The sequence below is a fragment of the Dendropsophus ebraccatus genome, chromosome 1 (genome assembly GCF_027789765.1).
Source record: "Dendropsophus ebraccatus isolate aDenEbr1 chromosome 1, aDenEbr1.pat, whole genome shotgun sequence".
Classification (NCBI taxonomy): Eukaryota; Metazoa; Chordata; class Amphibia; order Anura; family Hylidae; genus Dendropsophus; species Dendropsophus ebraccatus.
In genome coordinates, this window is record NC_091454.1 from 91660406 (window position 1) to 91686185 (window position 25780).

At 44.9% G+C, this 25780-nt stretch overlaps 1 protein-coding gene across 2 annotated transcripts in view; it reads right to left on the bottom strand.

Moving 5' to 3' along the window:
- The window catches only part of ZFC3H1 (zinc finger C3H1-type containing), a 76417-nt gene that overhangs the window by 19792 nt on the left and 30845 nt on the right, over positions 1 to 25780 (bottom strand). For both annotated transcript variants that reach the window (XM_069975254.1, XM_069975245.1), the window contains exons 12-21: positions 25388 to 25531; positions 23135 to 23309; positions 16497 to 16628; positions 15018 to 15572; positions 13790 to 13899; positions 10037 to 10168; positions 9457 to 9578; positions 8841 to 8942; positions 8062 to 8178; positions 7585 to 7768 (exon numbers count right to left, since the gene is read on the bottom strand). In XM_069975254.1, coding sequence (XP_069831355.1) covers positions 7585 to 7768; positions 8062 to 8178; positions 8841 to 8942; positions 9457 to 9578; positions 10037 to 10168; positions 13790 to 13899; positions 15018 to 15572; positions 16497 to 16628; positions 23135 to 23309; positions 25388 to 25531 — 1773 coding nt within the window. The remainder of the gene's footprint in view (positions 1 to 7584; positions 7769 to 8061; positions 8179 to 8840; positions 8943 to 9456; positions 9579 to 10036; positions 10169 to 13789; positions 13900 to 15017; positions 15573 to 16496; positions 16629 to 23134; positions 23310 to 25387; positions 25532 to 25780) is intronic.

Genomic DNA, 25780 nt, shown 5'->3' on the forward strand with positions numbered 1-25780 from the left:
ATAGGCCTAGGAGTACAGTCTTCACTGAGAAGACAAAGCTCGAGCACAAGAGAAGAATGGCAATCTGGGAGAAGCCATGGCCTATGACATGTGTGACCCCATCTAAGAAACACATACATGTTAATAAGAAGAATAAAGCTTTCCAAGCGTAAAGCAGTCCAGGGACAGGAAGGAGCAGGAGAAAGGAAAACCATGATCTGAATCTTGAGTAAGTTGTCCTGAAAGAAGTACAGAAGTACCTGGTACCCAGCAGTGCCCAACAGAAAAGATTAGCAGAGGAAGCCGGTAGGCCAGGAAAACACATCTCCATGGGCTGTTAAAGCCTTAGAAAGGAGGTCGATCATGCAAAACACTCTACTCCCAGGAGAATAGAGGTACTCGAGAGCATGAAAGGAAAGGCTGATGGGCACGGGAGTTGTCACCGGACAATGGGCACAACAGGTAGCACATAGACTAGAGTCCATATGTAGACTAAATCTAGAAACCAACGCCTCAAACAATGAGCAAAGACGTTGCTTGGTAAGAGCAGAACAGCAAAAAAAGAGAATATACAGCTGTTGCGAAAGTGGGAGAAGACCAGAAGAAAAGAACCTTATGCGGAGTCCGATGGCCACATAGAAGAGATTAGAGGATCAACCAGCTCAACCGGAGCACTAGGCAATTGGAAAGGCGAGCCAGATGCTCTGGTGGACAGAGCAACAGAAAAACAAGGGGACTTTAATGGTGAATGAGAAAAGATGATCGAGAATTGGCAACCTGCCGAACAAATGTAAGCCTGGCCAGAATGCGATAGGGTTGGAGACTATAGAGCCTTAGGTAAGGCCAGACATGGGCCAGTGAACAACCCTGTTTGCAAGGAGAGGAAACCTTTAAGAGAGAAGTTATCGAGGACTCCACATGGGAGACAAGATAAGGGAGGGGGACCGGGAGTCCCGTCTGGAGAGCATGGCCGGTCAACAAGACGACCAAGGACAAGCAAGTCAAGCAGGAGTGCTCATAGCGGCCAATGAGGGCCGAAAACCCACACTCGCCTGTCGGAAGAAGCAATTTCGGAATAACAGTCCTCTGGAGGACTGTAAGATACTTATTATACTAAATATATTCCATCCTCACAGAGGAGGAAAGGACTGCTTGAAGAATTCCTGACTGAGTGGTAAAAAAACAGAAAACAAACCAAACCTAGGATAGGGGGGTCATGCACAACAGTGTGCTACTCCAGAGCGTAGGAGTAACTGTATGCGGGAGCACTGCAAAACCCTGAACTGAGAACAATGCTTCATAGTCCATATGGCCAAGTAAGGACACTTGGAGAAGGTAGACCACGAAGTGACCATCCACCTATGCTTAGGACGGTAGAGAAACAGTACAGGCAGTAAACAGGAATCCTTACCCTGTGAGACTGCAGCTGCCTAAGAGAGAGAAGACTAAATACTTGCCATGTTGGCCATAGGCAGATGCAGAAGGAGACGTCCTTAAGCAGCACTGTGAGTCATGTAGGCAGTCGATGTCCTACATACACCAAAGGTAGAAGAAACCCTTTACTGTTTCACCTGAGGAACCGAGAGGCCTCACTTCACCCAGATCAAAGAGAAGAGGCAATGTGGCTGGTGCTGACCAAGGACAGCTTCCTGGAGTAGAGCACCATGAGAAGATAAGACCAAACCTCACTGAGGACCATCCGCAGTATAGCAGAGGGGGCGGTCTAAGCAATACAATACTACTACTGTTACTAAGCCATACTACTGGGTAACAGCCAGCGAAACAAATGCCAAAACATGGTAGTTATGCCAGATGAAGGACAGAAAAACCACCCTGACAGTACCAGGATGAAATAGTGACTGAACCTGTATGCTGCCGGCCACTCAGAGGACCAGAGTATGACAGTATGACGAAGTCCGGGGGCAGGTAAAGCAGGGGGTTCTGCACCTTGTGTAGTGGGACACATAGCAGGAAGCTCGGGCTTTAGAAAGGATACGGCCCGAGAGGAATACAACAAGGTTACGCTGCCTGAGAGCAGGTAATGAGACTTGCTAGTGGAAACATACAGAAGACAACATGGTGTAGTAACAAGTTACCCTATGATGATCCCCTGATGCGACAGGCACAGATCATGGGCGTCCTACGAGGATGAAAGGTAATATAGGGTAACACAAGCATACTAACTGCAAGCTGTATGTAACCGAGGACCGGCATTCAAGAGATACAAATCCGTGGACTGGAAACAGGTTCTGTGCCTGGTAGACATGTAAACAGAAGCCGGTGTGTGCTCTGGGAGCAGGGAAGAGATCAGGACTGTGTCCCAATGTAAACAAGAATTGGCTATGAGAAATGCCCAGCATCACCAGTATAGTGAGTGGACCTGAAGGTGGTGTATTACATTGTGTAACAGAATACCATAATCTGTGCACACCGAACTACAGGTAATGTAGTTGGAGCCATATCATGCAGCAAAGGGCAGAGCTCTGAATAACCTTGTACCGCCACCTGGGAGGGGGTAACGTGTCCAGTTCTGTGTCTGTGACATCATGTAGTAAAGGAATCTATGTCATGAAGATGAGAGGCAGGTCTGAAGCACTACCCGCTAATGGGTGATGTGAATGACAGGACATGTGTTGTGCTTGTGACATCCTGTAGCAGAGGGGGAAGCTCTGAGTAACACAGGAACAATGACTGGCAATGGGTGATGTGTGTGGTCCCATAACCTGTATGACCAACCATGTAGCAGAGGGTTCTCCTGGTTGTGAAACAGTGTAGCAAAGGGTTCTGCTCAGAGCACAGATACACCGCCTTGTTGACAGGTAACGTGTCTGGTTCTGTGTACTTACCGTGACACTGTGTAGCAGAGGGTTCTGCTCAGAGCACAGATACACTGCCTGGAAACAGGTAACGTGCCTGGTCCCGTGTCCTGCTCCTGACACCATGTAGCAGAGGGTTCTGCTCGGAGCACTACACCGCCTGATAGCGGGTAATATGTCTGGTTCCATGTACTTCTCAAGACACCATGTAGCAGAGGGTTCTCGGAGTACAGATACACCACCTGGATAGTGGGTAACGTGTCTGCTTCCATGTACTTCTCGTGACACCATGTAGCAGAGAGTTCTGCTCAGAGCACAGTAAACTCAGTCTAGTAGCGAGTAACGTGTCTGGTTCTGTGCCCTACTTGTGACACCATGTGGCAGAAGGATCTCACTGAGGGTACAGAAAACACCGTATGGAGATGGAGATACCATGGGACATCCTGTCCTGCTCCTGACAGGAATGTGTCTGGGTGTATGTGGTTGGAGGGGAACCAGAATGTGTATATAAGTATTAATGTAATCTTATATACATAAAATCTGACACAGAGGGGTCAACCAGCACCAAAAATGCTTGATCTGCAGACCAAGGGTTGCTGGAACCTTGTATGGAACATTGGCCATATAAAACCTGATGCAAGCCATTCTCATATATACAATGGTGTAATAACACACTTCCACCAGTAGGTGTCAGGAGAGATGCATTGTTTCCCAAGCTGCTGGGAATAGGAGAACAGTGTGTGTGGTAGCTCACCAGGAGACCAGACACACATGGCAGGGGGAGGGGGGGAAGCAGCATCCCTCAGTGCAGGCTCTGGAGAGAGCCAATCTCCAAAATTAAAAGGCAGGATGTTGCGGTCCGCGGCACCCGAAAAGGGGCGGGGCATCCCACAGTAAGACTCAGCAACTTAAAGGGGTTGTCCGGCGATAAAAAATTATTCACAGAATAACACACATTACAAAGTTATACAACTTTGTAATGTATGTTATGTCTGTGAATGGCCCCCTTCCCCGTGTTTACCCCCACCCACGCTAGACCCGGAAGTGTGGTGCATTATACTCACCGCATCTCGTGTCGTCCACGGTTTCCGATCCTCAGCAGTGACGTCTTCTTCGGGAGGCCGGCGGATCTTCCCGAGTGCTGGCCGCCCTCTGCAGCGTCATCCGAAGCTCAGCCGCGAATGGCTGAGCATAACTGTGCTCAGCCAATCGCGGCTGAGCAGCTGATGACGTGGCCGCGTCATCAGCCGCGATTGGCTGAGCACAGTTATGCTCAGCCAATCGCGGCTGAGCTTCGGATGACGCTGCAGAGGGCGGCCGGCACTCGGGAAGATCCGCCGGCCTCCCGAAGAAGACGTCACTGCTGAGGATCGGAGACCGTGGTCAGGACGTGACAGGTAATGTATAGCGCACCACACTTCCGGGTACACGGGTGGGGGTGGTGGGACACGGGGAAGGGGGCCATTCACAGACATAACATACATTACAAAGTTGTATAACTTTGTAATGTGTGTTATTCTGTGAATAATTTTTTATCGCCGGACAACCCCTTTAAGAAAAAATGGTGGGATGCTGCGGGCCGCGCGGCTCCTGAAGGGGGCGGGGCCTAGCAGGAGGGGGCGGAGCATCCACAGTGCAGAATCAGCCACATAAGAAAAATGGCGGGATGCAGCGGCCCACGCGGCACCTGAAAGGGGGCGGAGCCTAGCGGGAGGGGCGGGACATCCACAGTGCAGGCTCAGCAACCTAAGAAAAATGGTGGGATGCTGCGGCCGAAGGGGGCGGGGCCTAACGGAGGGGCGGAGCATCCCCCAGAGCAGGTACTCCAGACATAGCCACACTAAGGAAAAAAGCGGGAAACTGCAGCCTGCACAGCACTGACAGGAGTGGGAGACCCCTCACTGTACACCCCATGGCACCCACGGCACTGTACAAAATAAAATGGTGGAGGGGGCTGGCCTGTTATTGACTGAGGGGAGAGCCACAGAGGTACAGTGACCCTGAGGGAGTGGAGCATGGGGAGATGGAGAAATCCCTGTGTGAGGAAAGCATGGCCCAGGGGGGGGGGGGGGGTTGTCTATAAGAATCCAATGGCGGCCTGGGAAGGTGGGCAGGGGGAATATACTCACCAGGTAGGAGCACATACTCACCATTGTAGTCTTCAGCCGGTGGGTGCCTCACCTTAACGCGCCAAGCTTTGGGGGGCTAGGCGGGAAGGGGCTGTGCGGATACAGAGTCCGCAGAAAGGCGACCAGATAGTCAGACTGATCTGGGGCCATAGTGTCACGTTGCCGGCCGGTGGCGACAGAGGGGGTCACAGCCCATTTACATTTATGGTCTGTTCCCTGGTCGCATAGTGGGGGGATCAGGGTGAGTTTTAGATAACCCACCGTGCCCAAGAATCCATAGGACCTAGAAGGAAAAAGAAAATCTAACTAACTAAACATAAAGGAAGAAACTGGTCTGGAGAACCCAGACCTGTGTCTGCCTCCTACGGACACTAAGCTAAACTGATTTAGCTCAGTGCCTGTGGGCGAGTATATCCTGCCCAGGAGGAGTCACTTCCTTTGTTTCTTTCTTAGTGTCAGCGCCTCCTAGTGGCAGCAGCCTATACCCATGGTATCTGTGTCCCCCAATAAGACGCACGAGAAATAAGTACACAAGCAACACTGGGTTATGTCACATCTTGCATCATGCAAACGAGTAATAAATGAGGCCCATGTAATAATAATAATAATAATAATTATTATTATAACCCTTAGAGGACCGGACCAATTTAAATTTTTGCATTTTCATTTTTTCCTCCTTGTGCTTAAAAGGCCATAGCACTTGCATTTTTCCACCTAGAGACCCACATGAGCCCTTATTTTTTGCGCCACTAAAAAGGACACTACAAAACCAGGAAAAAAATTCAATGTGTGGTGAAATTGAAAAAAAAAACGCATTTCTTTTATTTAGGGGGTTTTTGTTTTTACGCCACTCGCCCTGGGGTAAAACTGACTTGTTATAAATGTTCCTCAAGTCGTTATGAATACAACGATATGTAACATGTATAACTTTTATTGTATCTGATTGCCTGTAAAAAATTCAAACCATTGTTAAATATATGTTCCTTAAAACCGCTCCATTCCCAGGCTTATAGCGCTTTTATCCTTTGGTCTATGGGGCTGTGTGAGGTGTCATGTTTTGCGCCATGATGTGTACTTTCTATCGGTACCTTGATTGCGCATATGCAACTCTTTGATCGCTTTTTATTACAATTTTTCTGGATTTAATGCAAATGCGCAATTTTGCACTTTGGGATTATTTTATGCTTACGCTATTTACCGTGCGAGATCAGAAATATGATAAATTAATAGTTTGTGCGATTACTCACGCGGCGATAACAAACATGTTTATTTATTATTATTTATAAACATGGGAAAAGGGGGGTGATTCAAACTTTTATTAGGGGAGGGGGCCCTGAACGTACAGGTGCGTGCCTAAAAGAGAATGCATCAGGGCACAAAAATAATGCAGGCTCATATTTTCTATCATGTTATATTTTGTATAGAAGAAGTCAATATCACTGGGATACATGGGACAAAAATAAAAATACAGCAAACACTTTAAAAGTAAAACCTAACAAATAATCCAAATAACAACATCTTTTTGTAGAAGAATTGCTCGTTCGTCTATAGAAAAATGGCAATTCTTTAAAAGGGAACCTATCAGCTCTAAAATCGCTATAAAGACAAACTCGTCTTGGTACATCAAGATGTTGTTAAAGGGGAACTCCAGGTAGAGGTTAAAAAAATTAAACTTCTGCAGAAGCATAACGCATTACTTACCTGTCTATCCCAGTTTTGACACTACCAAAAATCCATTTGTTTGGGGTGGGGTGGGGGGGGGGGGGTTGCTCTGTTTTGTTTTTCTGTTCTTCCTGGTTTGGCATTTCCCAGAATGCAATGCTTTCCCTCATGTGATCATCACAGCCCCCCCATTACAATCAATAAAATTAGTGCAGCAGCTGCTTCTGTTCAGTCAGAGATGGTGAATCAGTCAGGGGATTGAGGGATCCAGCCAAGTCTCCTGGGAGATTGCGCACTGCCCCCTGTATGCATCATCAGCAAACACACACAATGTGAGACAGAGGCATGTAGGATTTGTCTCCTAGGGGGGGATAGCAGCAGGAGCCAATGTGAATTGGCACAGGGGCCATTTTTAACTTCCTGGATTTCTATCAGCTACCAGTGTGGCAGAACTGTACCGATACAGTAATAGGCTGCGTTCACACTACGTATATTTCAGTCAGTATATGTATATTTCAGTCAGTATTGCAACCAAAACCAGGAGTGCATTTAAAACACAAAAAGGATCTGTTCACACAATGTTGAAATTGAGTGGATGGCCACCATTTAATGGCAAATATTTGCTGTTATTTTAAAACAACGGCTGTTATATTGAAATAATGGCCGTTATTTACTGTTATATGGCGGCCATCCACTCAATTTCAACATTGTGTGAACAGATCCTTTGTGTTTTTAATCCACTCCTGGTTTTGGTTGCAATACTGACTGAAATATACTGACTGAAATATACGTAGTGTGAACCCAGCCTTACATTCTATAGACACATATTTAACTTTTTATGTACTTTTAATAGAAAACAAGTTTTTTTTTAATCCAGAGTTCCCCTTTAAGAGAGCACAGAGAGGGCTAAAAAACAGATTGTTCGTGCAGGCTATTTAACCATTTAAATGGCACTGTATGCATCATTTGTTACTATAGACCAGACAAAATATACCTACCCCTCATTTTGGTTTAGGCACCTGTATGCTAGTTTGATCCATAGTTGTATATCTTGAGGGTTTTCAAGAACACTTGACTCCAGGTTGGAAATGTCATCAGTTTCACTTGTGAAATATCTAACATCATCTGAAGTGACAACAGCATCATGAATGGGAACCTTTGTCTTGGTCTCTTGGAGACGTGCTGCAAAGTGCATTGCATAAAAATTTGTTATTTTTTACGTAAAAGTTAAAAATTTTATATAATATTTTTTTGTTTGAGCATCATATCTAAAAATAATTTATGCAGGAACCTGCCTGTTCCTGATCATAAGATTTATACTGCTCGATGTTATTCCATTATACATGACTACTTTCCATAACAACTGAATTGAAAAAAAAAAAAAATTAGACTCAAGAACAGGAAGCTTCCAGAAAGAGTTTACCTTCTATTACAGATTATCCTAAAAGTAAATTATTTGCACTAGATTGCCTTACCAGAGCCTATTGCTTTGGAAGAATCCTCTTCATCACTGCTGCTACCATCAGACAATGGCTTTTTCCAGTACGTGGGCTTCCATTTTCGCTTCTCTTTATAGGTAGTGTGGGGTGGAGCTGTTGGGTACAAAAATGACACTTGATAGACTGCATAAAACGATTACTAAGCAAGGTAAGAAATTAACTTTTTATATATTTTAGTATATCTATTAAGTCATGTGCCCTCAATTACCATCCAAATTTACCAAGCATGCAGCACTTTTACTTCACATCGCAAACATGTAATGTATTCAGGACTGCTCTAACTATATATTTATTAAAACCCTGATCCCTTTGACTGTAAAGATATTTAAAAAGTTTCTAGTCACATTTATGGTAGCTTCACACGTAGAGTATCTGCAGCAAATGGCCCCACCGCAGCCCGTTAATTGCCTGACCACCTGGAGCAAGCAGGAGCAGGGACCTGGCGGCGAGTTTGACATACTCGCAGAGAGATAATCACGCTGCGAGTATGTCAACCTATTAAACTGAATGGGCAAGTACCCTCCGTGGATTTCGCAGCGAAAATTATATATTATATTTAGTTATTTATATATTTCAGTCGCCTCTGAAGAGGAAATGTAAGTATTTTATAGCAGACGGCATGGGGGTCTTTTTGTCTTGGTGACCCCCTCCTCCTGAATCAAAAGGGACTGTTACCTCCCCTTCCCTTAGGCCAGTGATTGTCTTGTTGGAACAACCATTTGACAAATCGAGACATAAAATAGAAGCTTACTTACTATGATGTCTGCTTTCATTGACATGACTAACGAGAAGAACTGACATCAGATCCATGGACATGTGATCCCGATTAACACCAAAGAGTTTGTCAACATATTTTCCTAAGGAAAAAAAGGAAAGACAAGCATTATGCATGATAAATTATAATACTCAAGTATTCTCTTTGGAAATAAACATTTTATTAAGGCAGAAAGGACGGACCTCTTGTCCCTTATGTTCAGGGACTTCTGGTAGACTTAAGATTATTCTGCAAGTGTGCAGTCACCAGGAATGTCGCTAGGTTTACATTGTCCTTTCTCAAGGCAGCAAAAACAAGTGACAAAGCCCCTGATACTAAAAAGCCCTTTCTTACATCTGTTCATGCAGCCAGGCTCATAAAATCAGTAATTTTTCTCCACAGCGAGCCAAACGCACTGCCATTTCCTCCAACACTGACAAGACAAAAAGCTGTAAAGCAGTGGACAGATACTGCTGCTTTATGGTGCAGTCACCAACCTATACTTGTTCCTCAGTAAACTACTAGTTTGTCTTATAAAGACAAGACGACTTTGAACTATTCATTTTCCAGAATGAATGACATTGACCATTTAAGCAAAAGTAAAAATGAGGTATTACCTGTTGCAGCTATAATGTCTTCATTTGAGCTGTTCTCAGAACATCCGATAAGGTCCAAATTGTAAGACAATATATCCTGGAATAGTTGCTTCCTGCTTAGTGTACAGTCACGCATATGCTGCCTTAAAAATAAACACAGGAGGCATAGTTTATAACACTGCTGTTTCAGCACTGCAAGGGATGTCTCTATAACCAAATTTGAGAGACATGTGCGCACAACCCTTAATTCTAGCTAGTAGACAAATCGCTGAACATAGTCAGTCCCAAAGTCTGTGACTAGAGCAATAGTATACAAATGTGACCATCCCTTCATTCAAACTTGAGACTTGTGAGCTCTGTATTTGTGAGCTCTGTATTTGTGATCAGAGGTTGAACCCCCAGCAATCATTGACACTGGGCGGGTGATAATATTTGTGGTCCACCCTCTAACATAAACCAGTGACTACATTCACATTACTCTGACTGGCAGGTTTGGCTGTCAGTATAAGTTGTAATCACCACTGGCAGATGATGTGGGTGCTAATAGGGGGATCGGACGTGATGGAAAACCACTTTGAATTTGTGTGTTTCTGCTACTTACCACTGGCAGTCATCATCATTACATGTGCCTGTAAGATCAAATCGACAGAAGAAAGTTTTGGGTTCAATCATGTTGCTGTAGGAAACAGAGCTCAGTAGCAGTTTCTCTTTTGTACGGAAATATGGACTGAATCTGTAACATAACAATTAAACATTTGTCTATACGGGGCAGTAAAAAGTTAAAAGTTGTAGTAAAATTCAAACAGATATTAGGCGCATCAAAAAATTACGTGTTACATACAAGGGAATGTAAATCTTGAGGCTTCAAATCAGATTGTTGCATTGTCACCTAGCCTATATTTCCTTTTTTTTTTAAATCTTACTGCAGATTCACCAAACACATCTGCTGGAAGTTTGTTCCAAGCATCTACTAGTCTTTGAGTAATATTTTCTCATGTTACTCCTGATCTCCCCCATCCCCCCTCAACTAACCTCATACTGTGGTCCCTTGTTTTTATGTTCAGTTTCTTATTTAAATCCCTTCCTTCACCTATTTAGCCATTTGATTATGTCCTCATTCCTCTCGATCAGACATGGCGAACCTTCGGCCCTCCAGCTATTGCAAAAAGTGCAATCCCTATCATGCCTGGACAGCCAAAGCGAACCTTTGCCTGTCCAGGCATGATGGGAATTATAGTTTTGCAACAGCTGGAGGGCCGAAGGTTACCCATCTCTGATCTAGATTATACAGATAAAGGCCCAGGTTTATCCATTTGTGTAAAACAAAAACTGATGTGATTTTCCAAGCAACAGATTACAGCTCAGGTGCATATCTTGCATACACCGAAAGATGTGAAAGATTAAAGATGTGAAAGATGTGAACGATTAACAAACGACTTTATGGTTCGCTTAAAAGATGTGATCAATAACACAAGCAAATTTTTGTTAGTCGTTTGATTTTTTGTATTTCTGGCTAAGTTTTATACTTAAAACCTTTCACCATATTGGTAACCCATCTTCAGACCTGTACTATTTTATATATATATCAATGTTAAAGGGGTTGTCCGGCGATAAAAAATTATTCACAGAATAACACACATTACAAAGTTATACAACTTTGTAATGTATGTTATGTCTGTGAATGGCCCCCTTCCCCGTGTCCCACCACCCCCACCCGTGTACCCGGAAGTGTGGTGCGCTATACATTACCTGTCACGTGCCGACCACGGTCTCCGATCCTCAGCAGTGACGTCTTCTTCGGGAGGCCAGCGGATCTTCCCGAGTGCCGGCCGCCCTCTGCAGCGTCATCCGAAGCTCAGCCGCCATTGGCTGAGCATAACTGTGCTCAGCCAATCGCGGCTGAGCAGCTGATGACGTGGCCGCGTCATCAGCCGCTCAGCCGCGATTGGCTGAGCACAGTTATGCTCCGCCAATCGCGGCTGAGCTTCGGATGACGCTGCAGAGGGCGGCCGGCACTCGGGAAGATCCGCCGGCCTCCCGAAGAAGACGTCACTGCTGACGATCGGAGACCGTGGACGACACGAGATGCGGTGAGTATAATGCACCACACTTCCGGGTCTAGCGTGGGTGGGGGGAAACACGGGGAAGGGGGCCATTCACAGACATAACATACATTACAAAGTTGTATAACTTTGTAATGTGTGTTATTCTGTGAATAATTTTTTATCGCCGGACAACCCCTTTAAACACTAAAAGTCCACTGCATTCATGTAATAGTAACAGGCCATGGTAACTATGCCATACTTTTATCTGGTTGAAGAGTGGAGGCAAAGAATGTAAAAAAAACACTAGTGTCAGAAACTTCATTTTATGCACAAAAGTAAGAAATGCACGCAGAACATATAAAACAAGTATAAAGTAGCGAGGCCATCTGGTGTGCAACTCTGGTATAAACCACCTGACTAACAAGACCAAGCAATACTATATGGAATGTAAGTATACTGTAAACATACTGGGATAAATATAATGTTCATGTAGGTAATCTACTAATCGTCCAATGTATTTATGATTATTATTATGTGTGGGTGGTGGTTGTCTTTTTATATTGTACCAGGGTGGATTTGTTTTAAATCAAACTGATTTAAATCACGATTTAAATCACGATTTAAATCACTAGTCCGGAAGGCTTGATTTAAATCAGTGATTTAAATCAAAGTTTCTACCTAAACTAGTTCTTGCTACTTTAACATGCAAGTAGATGAAGATTTTTAGAATCACTTTTTATATTACTTTTTTCTCTCCAGTTTAATGGGTTAATCATTCATATTTGGACACCACTGTTCTGTTGTACTTAGGAAGGAGAAAAATAATCCTGAACTTAATAACAATTTAAATGGATTTATTCAACTGAAACAATAACAACATTACAGCATACGTTATTTGCTTAAACAAACATCCATGTTAACTAATTTGGCTAAACAAAAAAAAATAGTCCAAACAATCAGAAACATATTGTATAACTTCTTGGACTTGGTACTGAAGGGGATGATTCTGTATTCATAGGTTTGTAGAACAATAGGATTAAGGTCTTTTTCTCAACTCTGTTCATGTTGTAACATTTGAGAACATATACAGCCTTTATTCTACTGAGTTAAACAACTCAGCTTTATCTCATGATGGAAGAACCTTTGGATGGTAAAATATTTTCCTCAAAAAGCAGTTTATTGAAAAAAATCCGATTTAAATCAAAAAAATCCGATTTAAATCAAAAAAATCCGATTTTTTTGATTTTTTTTAAAAAATCATTGATTTTTATCCACCCTGTATTGTACTCATTATTGGACAAACAATTTCACAATTTCTTTATTTTGAAAAAAGTTATAGCTGCTCCTTGCATTTTAGATAGTACTAATAAAACAACTTCAGGGAATTGAGGAAAACATGCAAGCTGAAAAGAATTTTGACACACTATTTTACAGTGTTTGAAGGCAGCAAGGCTGGATGGATGAATCATTATCCTCCTACTGATGAAATCTCACCACAACAAAGCTGACTGCAGTATACATGTCCCCCCTTTTAGCATTATGACTTCTCTACTCAGGTGTAAAGGGTAAATTTTGCTGGTTTCAGTTGTTCCAGTAAAAAAGTGATTTATCATCTGCAGATTGTGCCACCTGCACGGGGCTTCTCATCCAAAGCACCACTTAGCCCCACCCACAATGGCGCCAAAGACCCTGACACCCCTGTGATGTCATCACTGTATAGGCCCCGCCGACGGGATGGCCTAAAGGTCTAGGCCCCACCCACTCTAGGTCAGCCCATACCAATGACTGCCTGGGGAACAGGGCCCATGCGACAATGACGTCCCAAAGGGGTGGGGCCTACAGTGATGTAGGTGGAGCTAAGCAGTGTTGTCCAGGTAGCACAATCCACACTTTTTACTGGAACAAGCACCATGACGTATGTGGAATATGAAGTGGTGGTAAGGCCATGATTAAGCGCTACCATGCGAAACACGTGGGTCCTGTCATAAAACACTTTAGTTTTTAAATGCACGAATAAAAATTACATTTTAATCACTGGCGTCCAGGAGTGCCGACTCCACCACTTTATATTCCAGCTTTCTCCTCTACCAGCGTCTGGCCAATGCCAAGGAGTCTAGGCACCCATTCTATGGCTTAATCTGTAATTAACCGGTAAGCTGTATCCATTACCCTTTTTTGTTTAAAATAAGGTATGAAAACTGCAAAGTTTACCCTTTAGACCTGTGTAGAGAGGTCATAATGCAAAAAGGGGGTGACAGTGTCACTTTAAGGACTGCCTACATGAGTACAATTGTATCTGTTTTTCTTACCTATAGGATTTAAAAACCAGAAGTGGACTATGGTAAGGACCAAAAGGCAATGGTCTTGATTCAGTCTGCTTTGTTTGAATGGTAAACAAGTCTACATCCACAGGTATTTCCTGCAGGGGAAAAAAATTAAAGGTAATTGCAAGTACTATAAAACTCAAATCATTTAGCACTCTCACCCCTAAGCTCTATACAATACCATACAATATCAATCTTAAGGAAAAAAAAATTTACCAAAATTAATAAAGCTGTCATACAGTTTGCAGGATGAGTCCATGTCGGAACATAATGCTTAAAAAGAAACTTGTCATTTTTTTCATGCTGCCCAAACCACTAGTCATCAATGCAGTCTTGGGCAGCATGTCCCCCCATGCTGCTGGCCTTGATTCATCGATCTCTCCCAATACCCAAACAGAAGAACCAAGAATAGGAACAGATGGAATGAGGAGAAGGCACCAGGAATAACAGGTTACCTTTGTACAGTAACATTATACTTCTGAGAATGTTAATGTCCTGTTTTGAGGGCTTAGGGTAGCAGGGAACACATCAATCTTTGTGAGCATTTCACTTTATAGGGGATAACTGTACCAGATAGATTATTTGTATAACGGTATTGGTGATCTGTATACAGCCCTTACAACATGATTCTCATATGAAGGGCTATAGATCTTAAAGAAGCACTGTCTCGTCTGTTTCATCGCAGCTCTGCTGCATCCATACTTTTAATTTCTGCAGCTGGATCATGTGACCTCTGATCAGTGACCATCTGAACCTTCACATTGCAAACCTCATTCTATGGTAAAGAAGATTCCGCAGTCCACCCGAAGAACAAGTGGGTTAATTCTTTGGGCGGACGGCAGAGTCTGCCTTACCATAGAATGGAGTCTATGGCAGAGGGTTCCATAATGTGCACATACCCTTACAGCAGCCTCCTCTTATCACTAAAGAAACAGGAAGTTTAAGCTTAGTTTTAGCCCCAGTGGTGAGAATGAAAGCTCCAAGATATTAGGATTCTGTCATATTATAAAAAGAGAAAATGGGCGGGCTGTTCCCCAGGTGCCAGGGTGAAAGGTTTCCTTTAAAATAGCTCAGACAAAATGGCAACACCATATCTTTCAGTGTCTGGCTCTGATCAGTTAAAAAACAAAGTCCCCCTTGAACAAACCACTCTGTTCATATAAAAAAGGAGAATAAAAAAAACAACATGGAACATAATCACCTTTCCAGAGACCTTTCCAGAGGAGAGTTTAGTTGAAGACACCAGCAGAGTGTCACTTATTGAAAGGAGTTGGGTTAAGTTACTGGAGCTGTAATGGAGTCTTCTAACTTCTTCAATATTTAAACCCAAGAAAAGTTCTGGTCCTTCTGTTGCCATCTTGGAAGGTGTGCTGGAAATTTCTTTGTAGGGAGTAAGCTCTACATGCTTCAAGTTAGGTTTAGTAAAAGAGTTTGAGTCACGAAATGATTTCCGTCGTTCTTTAACAGAGACAGATGAATCTTCATCATCTAGCTCATTCTCCTCAGAGTCTAATGTTATTTTGTCCTGAGAAAGGTCATGTAACGATGGCTGTGGCAGTGCAAATTCTGCTGGCTCCTCAGCTACAGGGGGTTGGGATGCAGCCTGCTCTTTTATTTTTCGAGCTTGCATTTCTTTAAGTTTTTGGATTTTAAGGGCATACTCCTGCTCAAGTTCTTGCAGTCGTTTTTTCTCCTGTGCAATAGCTTCTGCAGATTGTTTCTTTGGACTACCAGCCAGGCCTGTGTCAGATTTAAGCATTTTAGTTGCCTGAAAAGAGAAAAAATGTATTTAAAAAAAAAAAACATACATACATATTATATGTATCCCTTGATATGTTTCTGATAAAAAAAAAAGCAGGTGGGATGGCATGGATTTACGGCTATTGCACCATCCATCTAGAAAGGACAGTAAAGTGCTCTTCCCAAACTTTATTTCAGAGGTTATATAGAGGATGGCCTGCATTTCTCTCAAATTTTTTTTGCTGAAACTTCTCATACTGGCCCATTTGCAAAAAAAACAACCAATTAGTGCAACCTTACCCATACAGTTCAAATTTACATGCCATTATGTCATGGTTTGGAGAAAAGTGGGTGACAAGTGTCACAAAAAGATCATTTAAACCGCTGTAAAACATGATATCAGAAAACAACACTGGTTTATCTAGGGTGCCTTTTATTTTATTCTTATAATAGATGTGTTTATCCCAGGAATGCTGGAAGTTTGTTCCAAACAACTACTACTCTTTCAGTAACAGCAGCTAACCACAGACTGTCCTCTCGTTCTAAAAAGAAAGCCAAACAAGAACACTTCCCATATGTACCTTATTTAACCCTGCAAGAGTTTCGATCATGTCCTCGCTTTCCCTTCTGTCTTCCAGACTATACAGATTTAGTACTCTTTAGACCTTCCACCATTTTTAGAAAAGGTCCTCCATGTTCAGACCTCTTTTATTTTATGAATATCTTTTAGAAAGCAAGGTCACCAGAAGGGAACAAGATGACAAAGATTCCTCAAGCTGCATGAAACTCACAAAGTCTAGATTTCCCCCACAGCAACCAATCACTGCTCAAGTTTCATTATATACTAGCTTGATAAGATATAAAATAAGAGCTGTATTAGGAAATGGAAAGCGGGGTTCTACGCAACTTGATAAATCTGAGCAGACATTTGTTTTCAGTATGTTGTACTTACTCCCATATTGCTCGGTTCCAACTTTCTTTTTCCTAGCTCCTGGCTAACCACTGCTTTTGCGCGAGCAAGTTCTTCTCCAAATTTTAGAGAAAGTGTCCTTTTCTCTTCAACTCTGTGCTGTACTTTAGCAATCTAAAAAAAAAAGAGGATTTTTTACTCACCGTAAAATCTCTTTCTCGTAGTCTTCATTGGGGGACACAGATACCATGGGTATAGGCTGCTGCCACTAGGAGGCGCTGACACTAAGAGAAACAAAGAAAGTGACTCCTCCTGAGCAGGATATACCCGCCCACAGGCACTGAGCTAAACCAGTTTGTACAATAGCAGTAGGAGAAGTCAAGAACAGGTAAAGTAGGAATAACACCAAAACGGAGAAAACTACCATACCGAGGAAAAACCCAAAAGAAAATGGGTGGGTGCTGTGTCCCCCAATGAAGACTACGAGAAAGAGATTTTACGGTGAGTAAAAAATCCTCTTTTCTCGTGCGTCTTATTGGGGGACACAGATACCATGGGACGTCCAAAAGCAGTCCATGGGGTGGGAAAGATAACCGCTAGACAAAAGCGTTCGGTGAGAAGGCACAGAATAGCACCAACACAACCATCAACTAGGAAGAGAGCAAGGGATGATGCTGAATGCATCCTAAAAAACCCCTACGGATCCGCCGCAAAGGAAAGAGGGTCTAGTCCCTGGAGCAATGTGCTGCACTGCAGACAGAGTGGGTTGTGGCCTTCCTGTAAGCCAGCAACATGATGTAACATTGAGTCCAACAGAACTAGTAGGCTAGATGTGCAGAAAAAAAGGAGACGCCCAGCCAAGTAGGCGACCACAGGCGGCAGGGACTTACCCAGAGGTAGAACAGAAAAAAGGCAAATACAACCATGACGGGAGAGACTGGAAAGTGTTTCATGGCGCATAGAGGTCTAAGGCGTCAAATAAAGGAGAGAGGACTGAGCGTCTCTCCTAGTAAGTGCCACTTGAGATGCAGGAGAAGCTGCGTCCCTTACTATGGAGCTGGGAAGAATGGCCAGGCTGGAAGCTCCATAGGCCTAGGAGAACAGTCTTCACTGAGAAGACAAAGATCGAGCACAAGAGAAGTATGGCAATCTAGGAAAAGCCATGGCCTATGACATGAGTAACCCCATCTGAGAAACACAGATGGTAACATGAAGAATAAAGCTTTCCAAGCGTAATGCAGTTCAGGGAAAGGAAGGAGCAGGAGAAAGGAAAACCGCGATCAGAATCTTGTGTAGTTGACCTGGAAGGAGTACAGTAGTACCTGGCACCCCGCAGTGCCTGACAGAAAAGAGGAGCAGAGGAAAGCCGGTAAGCTGGGAAAAATCAAGGTAAGGCTGATGGGCACAGGAGTTGTCACCTGGCAATGGGCACAGCAGTTAATAGATAGACTAGAGCCCATATGTAGACTAGATCTAGAAATCAACATCTCAAAATGTGAGCAGAGACGTTGCTTGGTAAGAGCAGAACAGAAAGAAAAAAACATTGTGCGGAGACTAATGGCCACATGGAAGAGATCAAAGGATCAACCAGCTCAACCGGAGCCTCAGGCAATGGGAAGGCGAGAGCCAGATGCATTCTGGTGGGCAGAGCCACAGAGAAACAAGGGGGCGTTAACAGTGAATGAGACAAGATGATAGAGAATTGGCAACTTGCCGAATAGATGTAAGCCTGGACACAATGTGATGAGTGTGGAGACGATAGAGCCTTAGGTAGGGCCAGACATGGGCCCCTGAACACCCCTGTTTGCAAGGAGAGGACACCTTTAAGGGATTAAGTTCTCGAGGACTCCACATGGGAGACAAGATAAGAGAGGGGGACCGTGAGCCCCGACTGGAGATCATGGCAGGTCAACAAGAAGACCAAGGACAAGGAAGGCCAGCAGGAGTGCTCATAGAGGCCAGTGAGGGCCGGAAACCCACACCCACCTGTTGGAAGAAGCTATATCGGATAACAGTCCTCAGAAAAAGTATCTGGAGGATACTTATTATACTAAATATTCCAACTTTGTGGAGAAGGGAAAGGGCTGTTTAAAGATTTCCTTGCTGGAGTGGTAAAAAAACCAACCCTAGGATAGGGGGGTCTTGAACAACAGTGCATTACTCCAGAGAGAAGGAGTAATGGTGTATGTGGGAGAACTGCAAACACCGAAATGAGAACAATGCCCCATAGTCCATATGGCCAAAAGGACACCTGGAGGAGCTAGACCACGAAGAGACCATACACCTGTGCTGAGGGCATTAGAGAAAACAGTACAGGCAGTAAACAGGAATGTTCACCCTGTGAGACTGCAGCTGCCAAAGAGAGAGAAGACTAAATACTTGCTATGTTGGCCATAAGCAGATGCAGAAGGAGAAATCCTACAGTAGTACTGTGATGGTCATGTAGGCAGTTGATGTCCTACCTACACCAGGGGTAGAGGAAACCCTTTACTGTTTTACCTGAGGAACCGAGAGGCCTCACTATACACAGATCAATGAGAAGAGGCAAAGTGGCTGGTGCTGACCAAAGCCAGCTACCGGAAGTAGAGCACCATGAGAAACTAAGACCAAACGATGCTGAGGACCATCTGCAGTATAGCAGAAGGGGCGGTCTAAGCATACAAGCCATACCACTGGGGAACAGCCAGCGAGACAAATGCAAGTACGTGGCCATTATGCCCAGATGAAAGACAGAAGAACCGCCCTGACAGTACCAGGAGAAATAGTGACCGGATCTGTATGCTGCCGGCCACCTGTAGTGGGACATGTAGCAGGATGCTAGGGCTTTAGAAATGATACAGCCCAACAGGAAGACACCAAGGTTACGATGCCTGAGAGCAGGTAATTAGACTTGTCAAGGGAAACATATAGAAGACAACATGGTGTAGTAACAGGTTACCCTATGATGATCCCCTGAAGTGACAGGCACAGATCATGTAAGTCCTACGAGGAGGAAAAGGTAATATACAGGGTAACACGAGCAGACCAGCTGCAAGCAGTAAGTAACAGAGGACCAGCATACAAGAGATACAAATACCTGGACTGGAAGCAGGTAATGTACCTGGTCAGACATGTAAGCTAGACATGTAACATAGGTCTACAGTGTGTGCTCTGGGAGCAGGGAAGAGATCAGGGCTGTGTCCCAACGTAAATGTGAACTGGACACGAGAAAAGCCCAGCATCACCAGTATAGTGAGTGGACCTGAAGAAGGTGTTATATCGTATAACCGAATACCCCAATCTGTGCACACTGAACTACAGGTAGTTGTATCCATATCATGCAGCAGAGGGCAAAGCTCTGAATAACCTTGTACCACCATCTGGGAGGGGGTAGCGTGTCCGGTTCTATCTATGTGACATCATGCAGTAAAGGAATCTTCCTTATTTCATGAAGATGAGAGGCAGGTCTGAAGCACTACCCGCTAATGGGTGATGTGAATGACCGGATATGTGTTGTACCTATGATGTCCTGTAGCAGAGGACATCTGAGTAACACAGGAACAACAACTGACAATGGGTGATGTGTCTGGTCCCATAACCTGCATGACAAACCATGTAGCAGAGGGTTCTGTAGTGAGAGCACAGGAACACCGCATAGTAAGAGGTAATGTGTCTGGTTCCATGTCCTGTTTGCGACACCAATTAGCAAAGGATTCTGCCCCGAGAACACAGTAGTTCCCCTAGGAACGGTAATGTGTCTGGTTTCGTGTCCTGCTTGTGACACCATGTAGCAGAGGGTTCTGCTCAGAGCACAATTACCCTGCCTGGAAAACAGGTAACGTGTCTGGTTCCATGTACTTACCGAGACACCATGTAGCAGAGGGTTCTGCTCAGAGCACAGATACGCCACCTGAAAGCGGGTAATGTGTCTGGTTCCGTCCTACTTGTGACACCATGTAGCAGAGGGTTCTGCTCAGAGCACAGATACGCCGCCTGATAGCGGGTAATGTGTCTGGTTCTGTTTCCTGCGTGACACCATGTAGCAGAGGGTTCTGCTCAGAGCACAGATACGCCGCCTGATAGCGGGTAATGTGTCTGGTTCTGTTTCCTGCGTGACACCATGTAGCAGAGGGTTCTGCTCAGAGCACAGATACGCCGCCTGATAGCGGGTAATGTGTCTGGTTCTGTTTCCTGCGTGACACCATGTAGCAGAGGGTTCTGCTCAGAGCACAGATACGCCGCCTGATAGCGGGTAATGTGTCTGGTTCTGTTTCCTGCGTGACACCATGTAGCAGAAGGATCTCTCTGAGGGCACAGAAACACTGAATCTGATGGGGAATGTGTCTGTGTGCTTGTATATATGTATTAATGTAATTGTATATATATAAAATCTGACACAGAGGGGTCAACCAGCACCAAAAATGCTGGATCTGCTGCCTAAGGGTTGCTGGAACAGTGCAAGGAACCTAGGACATAATAAAGCCTGATGCATGCCATTTTCCTATATGTAATGGTGTAATTATCACTTCCACCAGTAGGTGGCAGGAGAGATGCATTGTGTCCCAGGCTGCTGGAATAGAGAACAGTGTGTGTGGTAGCTGCATCAGGAGACCACACACACACACACATGTGGCAGGGGGAGGGGGGAAGCAGCATCCCTCAGTGCAGGCTCCAGAGAGAGCCATAAGGGGGGGATGCCGCGGTCCGCGCTGCACCCGAAAAGGGGCGGGGCCTACCGGGAGGGGGCGGGGCATCCAACAGTGAAGGCTCCACAGAGAGCCACAAGTAAGATTAAGGTGGGATGCTGCGGGCCGCCTGGTTCCCGAAAGGGGGCGGGGCCTACCGGGAGGGGGCGGAGCATTTCAGTACAGGCTCCACAGCTTGTAAGAAGGCGGCAATTCTCCGACTTGCGGGGCACCCGAAAAAGGCGGGGCCTACCGGAAGAGGCGGGGCCTCCCCAGCGCAGGCTCCAAACATAATAAAAGGAATGAAGTGGGCCGCGCAGCGCCCGAAAGGGGGCGGGGCATACCGGGAGGGGGGGGGGGGAGGTAGCCCTGTGTGTACTCTGGAGAGCCACAATAGAGGAGGATGCCGCGGCACCCGGTAAGGGGCGTGGCTTAGGGAAAGGGGCGGAGCATCCTTTAGTATGGTCTCTGGAGCCACATGAAAGGAAAAGTGCGGGAAACTGTGGCCTGCGCAGCACCCAGTCAGGGGAGGAACATCCCTCACAGTGCAACCCATAGCACACAGAGAGAGACACTAATAAAAATATAATGGTGGAAGGGCTGGGCTGCTACTGACTGAGGGGAGACCCTGAAAATGTCAGGAGAGGAGCATCTGCCTGGGGAGGGCTGCAAGTGACTGGAGAGGGAGAGCTGCCTATGTGGAGTAAAATGGCGGCCTGGGAGGGTGGGCAGGGGGAATATACTCACCAGGTAGGAGCCCATACTCACCATTGTCGTCTTCAGCCGGTGGGTGCCTCACCTTACGCGCCAAGCTCTGGGGGGCGAGGCGGGAAGGGGCTGTGCGGATACAGAGTCCGCAGAAAGGCGACCAGATAGTCAGACTGATCTGGGGCCCAGGTGTCACGTTGCCGGCCGGTGGCGACCGAGGGGTCACAGCCCATTTACATTTATGGTCTGTTCCCTGGTCGCATAGTGGGGGGGATCAGGGTGAGTTTTAGATAACCCACCGTGCCCAAGAATCCATAGGACCTAGAAGGAAAAAGAAAATCTAACTAACTAAACATAAAGGAAGAAACTGGTCTGGAGAACCCAGACCTATGTCTGCCTCCTACTGACACTAAGCTAAACTGGTTTAGCTCAGTGCCTGTGGGCGGGTATATCCTGCTCAGGAGGAGTCACTTTCTTTGTTTCTCTTAGTGTCAGCGCCTCCTAGTGGCAGCAGCCTATACCCATGGTATCTGTGTCCCCCAATAAGACGCACGAGAAAAGTTGCATAGTTAAACATCAGAGCAAATATCAGCAAAAATGATGAATAAAGCTACTGGTTAACAGGCCTCACATTCTTACATGGAATGTGCATTTATAGTTAAGATAGACTGCACATGTCTCAGACAATTCATACTGAAGACAGATGTTAAATAGGATTTCTGGCATGACTTTTAAAAAAGGGTGCTTTCGCAGTGCTAGAGGCCAAAGCTGGCGCTTAAAATCCTGATGACTGTTGGCGGGATCTTGTGGGTATGTACACAGTAAGGAATTCTCGCAGATAACTTGCCACCGGTTCCACCGCCTGTCCCATAGACTAAATTCCATGGTCAGGCAGATTCCGCCGTCCGCCCATAGAATAGACATGTCCATTCTTTGGGCGAACAGCAAAATCCGCCTGACCATAGGATGGAGTCTATGGGACGGGTGGAGTGTGAAGCAAGAGCACGTAGGGAAGAGCGGTGGAATCCGCGGCAAGTTATCTGCAAGAATTTCTTAGTGTGCACATACCCTAAGGTTGAGTTCACACACAGTATTCTGGAAAGTAAGAAGGTGGTCCAAAACACAGAAAAAAAGTGCAAACGTTCCATAAGTTATATAATATGCAAAATGTTTCTAAAAGGTACTTTTTTTTTAAGCTACAACATATGATGAAAGGCAACGCTACTGTGATCAAATCATTCTGTACCAAAACAAAATCATACACCATTACCACACCACACACATACAGCCTCTATAGGCGGTTCTCACTTGTTCTTGCAATTTCTTCAGAAACACCCGATTTGCATTCAGAAACTTCTCAGTTGCTTGCAGCTGTTCTGTCAGCCTGGTGATCTTCAACTCTGCCATTCTGATTGATTCCTTTTTCTTTTCTTCTTGTTGTAGAAGATGTTTTAAAAGAGACTCATCCTTTAGTAGCAACATTCTAAATAAGGAGGGCAAAAAAAAAAAAAAGTCAACCCCTAGAACCAATCTACAGTTATTTGTCTATTGTGGACGGCATGCTATCTGAGTGGTCTTAAAGGGATCCATTGACCCCGTGGCCCCGGCAGAAACTGACATACAGTGACATAAAGGTTAATATACTTACCACATCGCTCCTAGTCCCGTCCCGAATCCCGTTGTTGACACCGAGAAATTGCCGATTCTTCTTCTCACGCCCATTATGGTAATGAGCGCCGCCGGGTCCGAAGTCCAGCCTTCTCCCCGCCTCCGACACTTGATTGACGCCGGGTCCTCTTCCTCCTCGTCTTCTTTCTTCTCGCCGGATCCTGCGCAGGCGCCGTGACAGTCGTTTTCGGCGCATGTGCAGTTCACAATTGAAGCCGCTCCGCAGCTTTACTGTTTACTGCGCGTGCGCCGATTGTCTCGAACACGTATCCTGTTTACCGCGCAGGCGCAGAAGAGGTGACGAGACCATCGCAACGGCGCCTGCGCGGGAATTCATCAGAAGACTGAAGACGTCAATCAAGTTCCAGGAGGCGTGGATGGGCGTCGACGAGAAGAGGACCTCATGAATAAGTTGGACTCGTCCGTCGTTTCCTATGGACGTTGGACTCATCTCAGCTCATTACCATAATGGGCAGGAGAAGAAGAATCGGCGATTTCTCCATGTCAACAACGGGATCCGGGACGGGACCGGGAGCGATGTGGTAAGTATATTGACCTTTATGTCACTATATGTCAGTTTCTGCCGGGGGCCACAGGGTGAATGGTTCCCTTTAAGGTCGTACAAATGGCCTGACCCACGGGCCAACCCTGCTTGATCGGCACTCACCTATTACACAGCTCGATAATTGTGCAAACAGAGCTGCACAGACATCATTAGACGTCTGTGCATCCCTCTGCTTTAAAAAGCAGTCAGCTGGACATCAGCTATCACGTAAAGCTATGTGATAATTTTTTTCACACATTGAAAGACTGCAATAAGCAGACAGTGTTATTCCCTGATTTGGCAGATAATCACTGTGTAAAAGGGCCTTTACCAGCAGATTCGCCAGAATAATTTCAAGGAGAACTCCGGGGAAATAAAATATTGTACTTGGGGGGGGGGGGGGGGGGGGGGGAGACATTAAAAAGAACCTATACTTATATACTTACCAGTCCCCATCCCTTGCATCTTTCCCTCCTGCTCTGTTATGACTAAGCTGATGGATGGCCCGTTCAGCCAGTGAGGGAACGGGACGGAACACCGCTGCACTCAACAGCCCGCTCTGCTAATCATCGACTGCAGCGGTGGTCTGTCCCATCTACTGATTGGCTGAGCGGGCTATTTCCCGCCCTGCAATGAGGCAGAGAAAGGCGGTTCTTAACAGACGCTAAGCCCTGCCTTGGTAACACTGTCCATCAATGATAAAAGTCCACAGAAAAACTGGGGTGGCTGGGGTCACTAAGTAATTTGGCCAGTGATGTATTACCTATAACCCTGAGCAATTCAGGGGCAATGTACAGGTGTCCCATACATTCCTTTGAGAATGAGAGGGAAGGGCGGAATGTAATGACCTGAATGCTGCTACAGAATTCAATAGCATTAGTCAGGTCAGTGTGCAAAAAAGGCTAAATCACAAATACATTTTTAAAAATCTATATTAACCCTAGAGAATCACCAGCATCCAAACAATAATTACATTTTTTATCGCCCATGTGGCATCTAACAATTCTGATTTTTGACAGAATTGTGAGATGACACATGGGTGATTTATTCAATTACACAGCCCTCATCTATGTCATTCACTTGTATACCTTAGTTTATATTCCTGAAAGAGAGTAAAACATAAAATACATGTACTGAATACGAAAGTACAGAAGCAACTAGACTGTGACATTAACACAATAGGGGGAATAAATAAAACTGTCTAACAGCAAACCAGTCAGAGCTCTTGTGAAGACATGAAACCAGACAATTCCGCTGTAACAGTTTTCATTTATTGCCCCAAATATCTTAAAACACTTCTAACAAAATTATATTCAGATGTTGACCACCATCAAATCCTGGTGACTTACTTCTGTTTCATGTGTCTTGATTCAGCCTCAGTCACCTTCACATCTCTGCCAAGTCTTCTGTTGCCATCTCCCTCCAGGTCAGAGTTTGTTGGAGATAAACTTGCTACTGATTGTTCTGCTTTCAAAAGTTTTTGCTTTTCTCGGCTAAACAAAAAAAAAAAGACAAAAAGATGTGAAGGTATATAATAAAAAATATATAAAAAAAATTGTAATTCCTTGACTCAGCCAATATATATTTGGCACATGGAATCTGCATGTGAAGGTTTTCTGTTTCTGCCATGCTGCTGGACAACAGACCCTCTTGTCAATCAAGCTATACCATCTTGGATGTATTGAGAGGAGCCTTGGCCCTAAATGGAAGTACCAGACCATTACTGTGAAGTTATGAATATG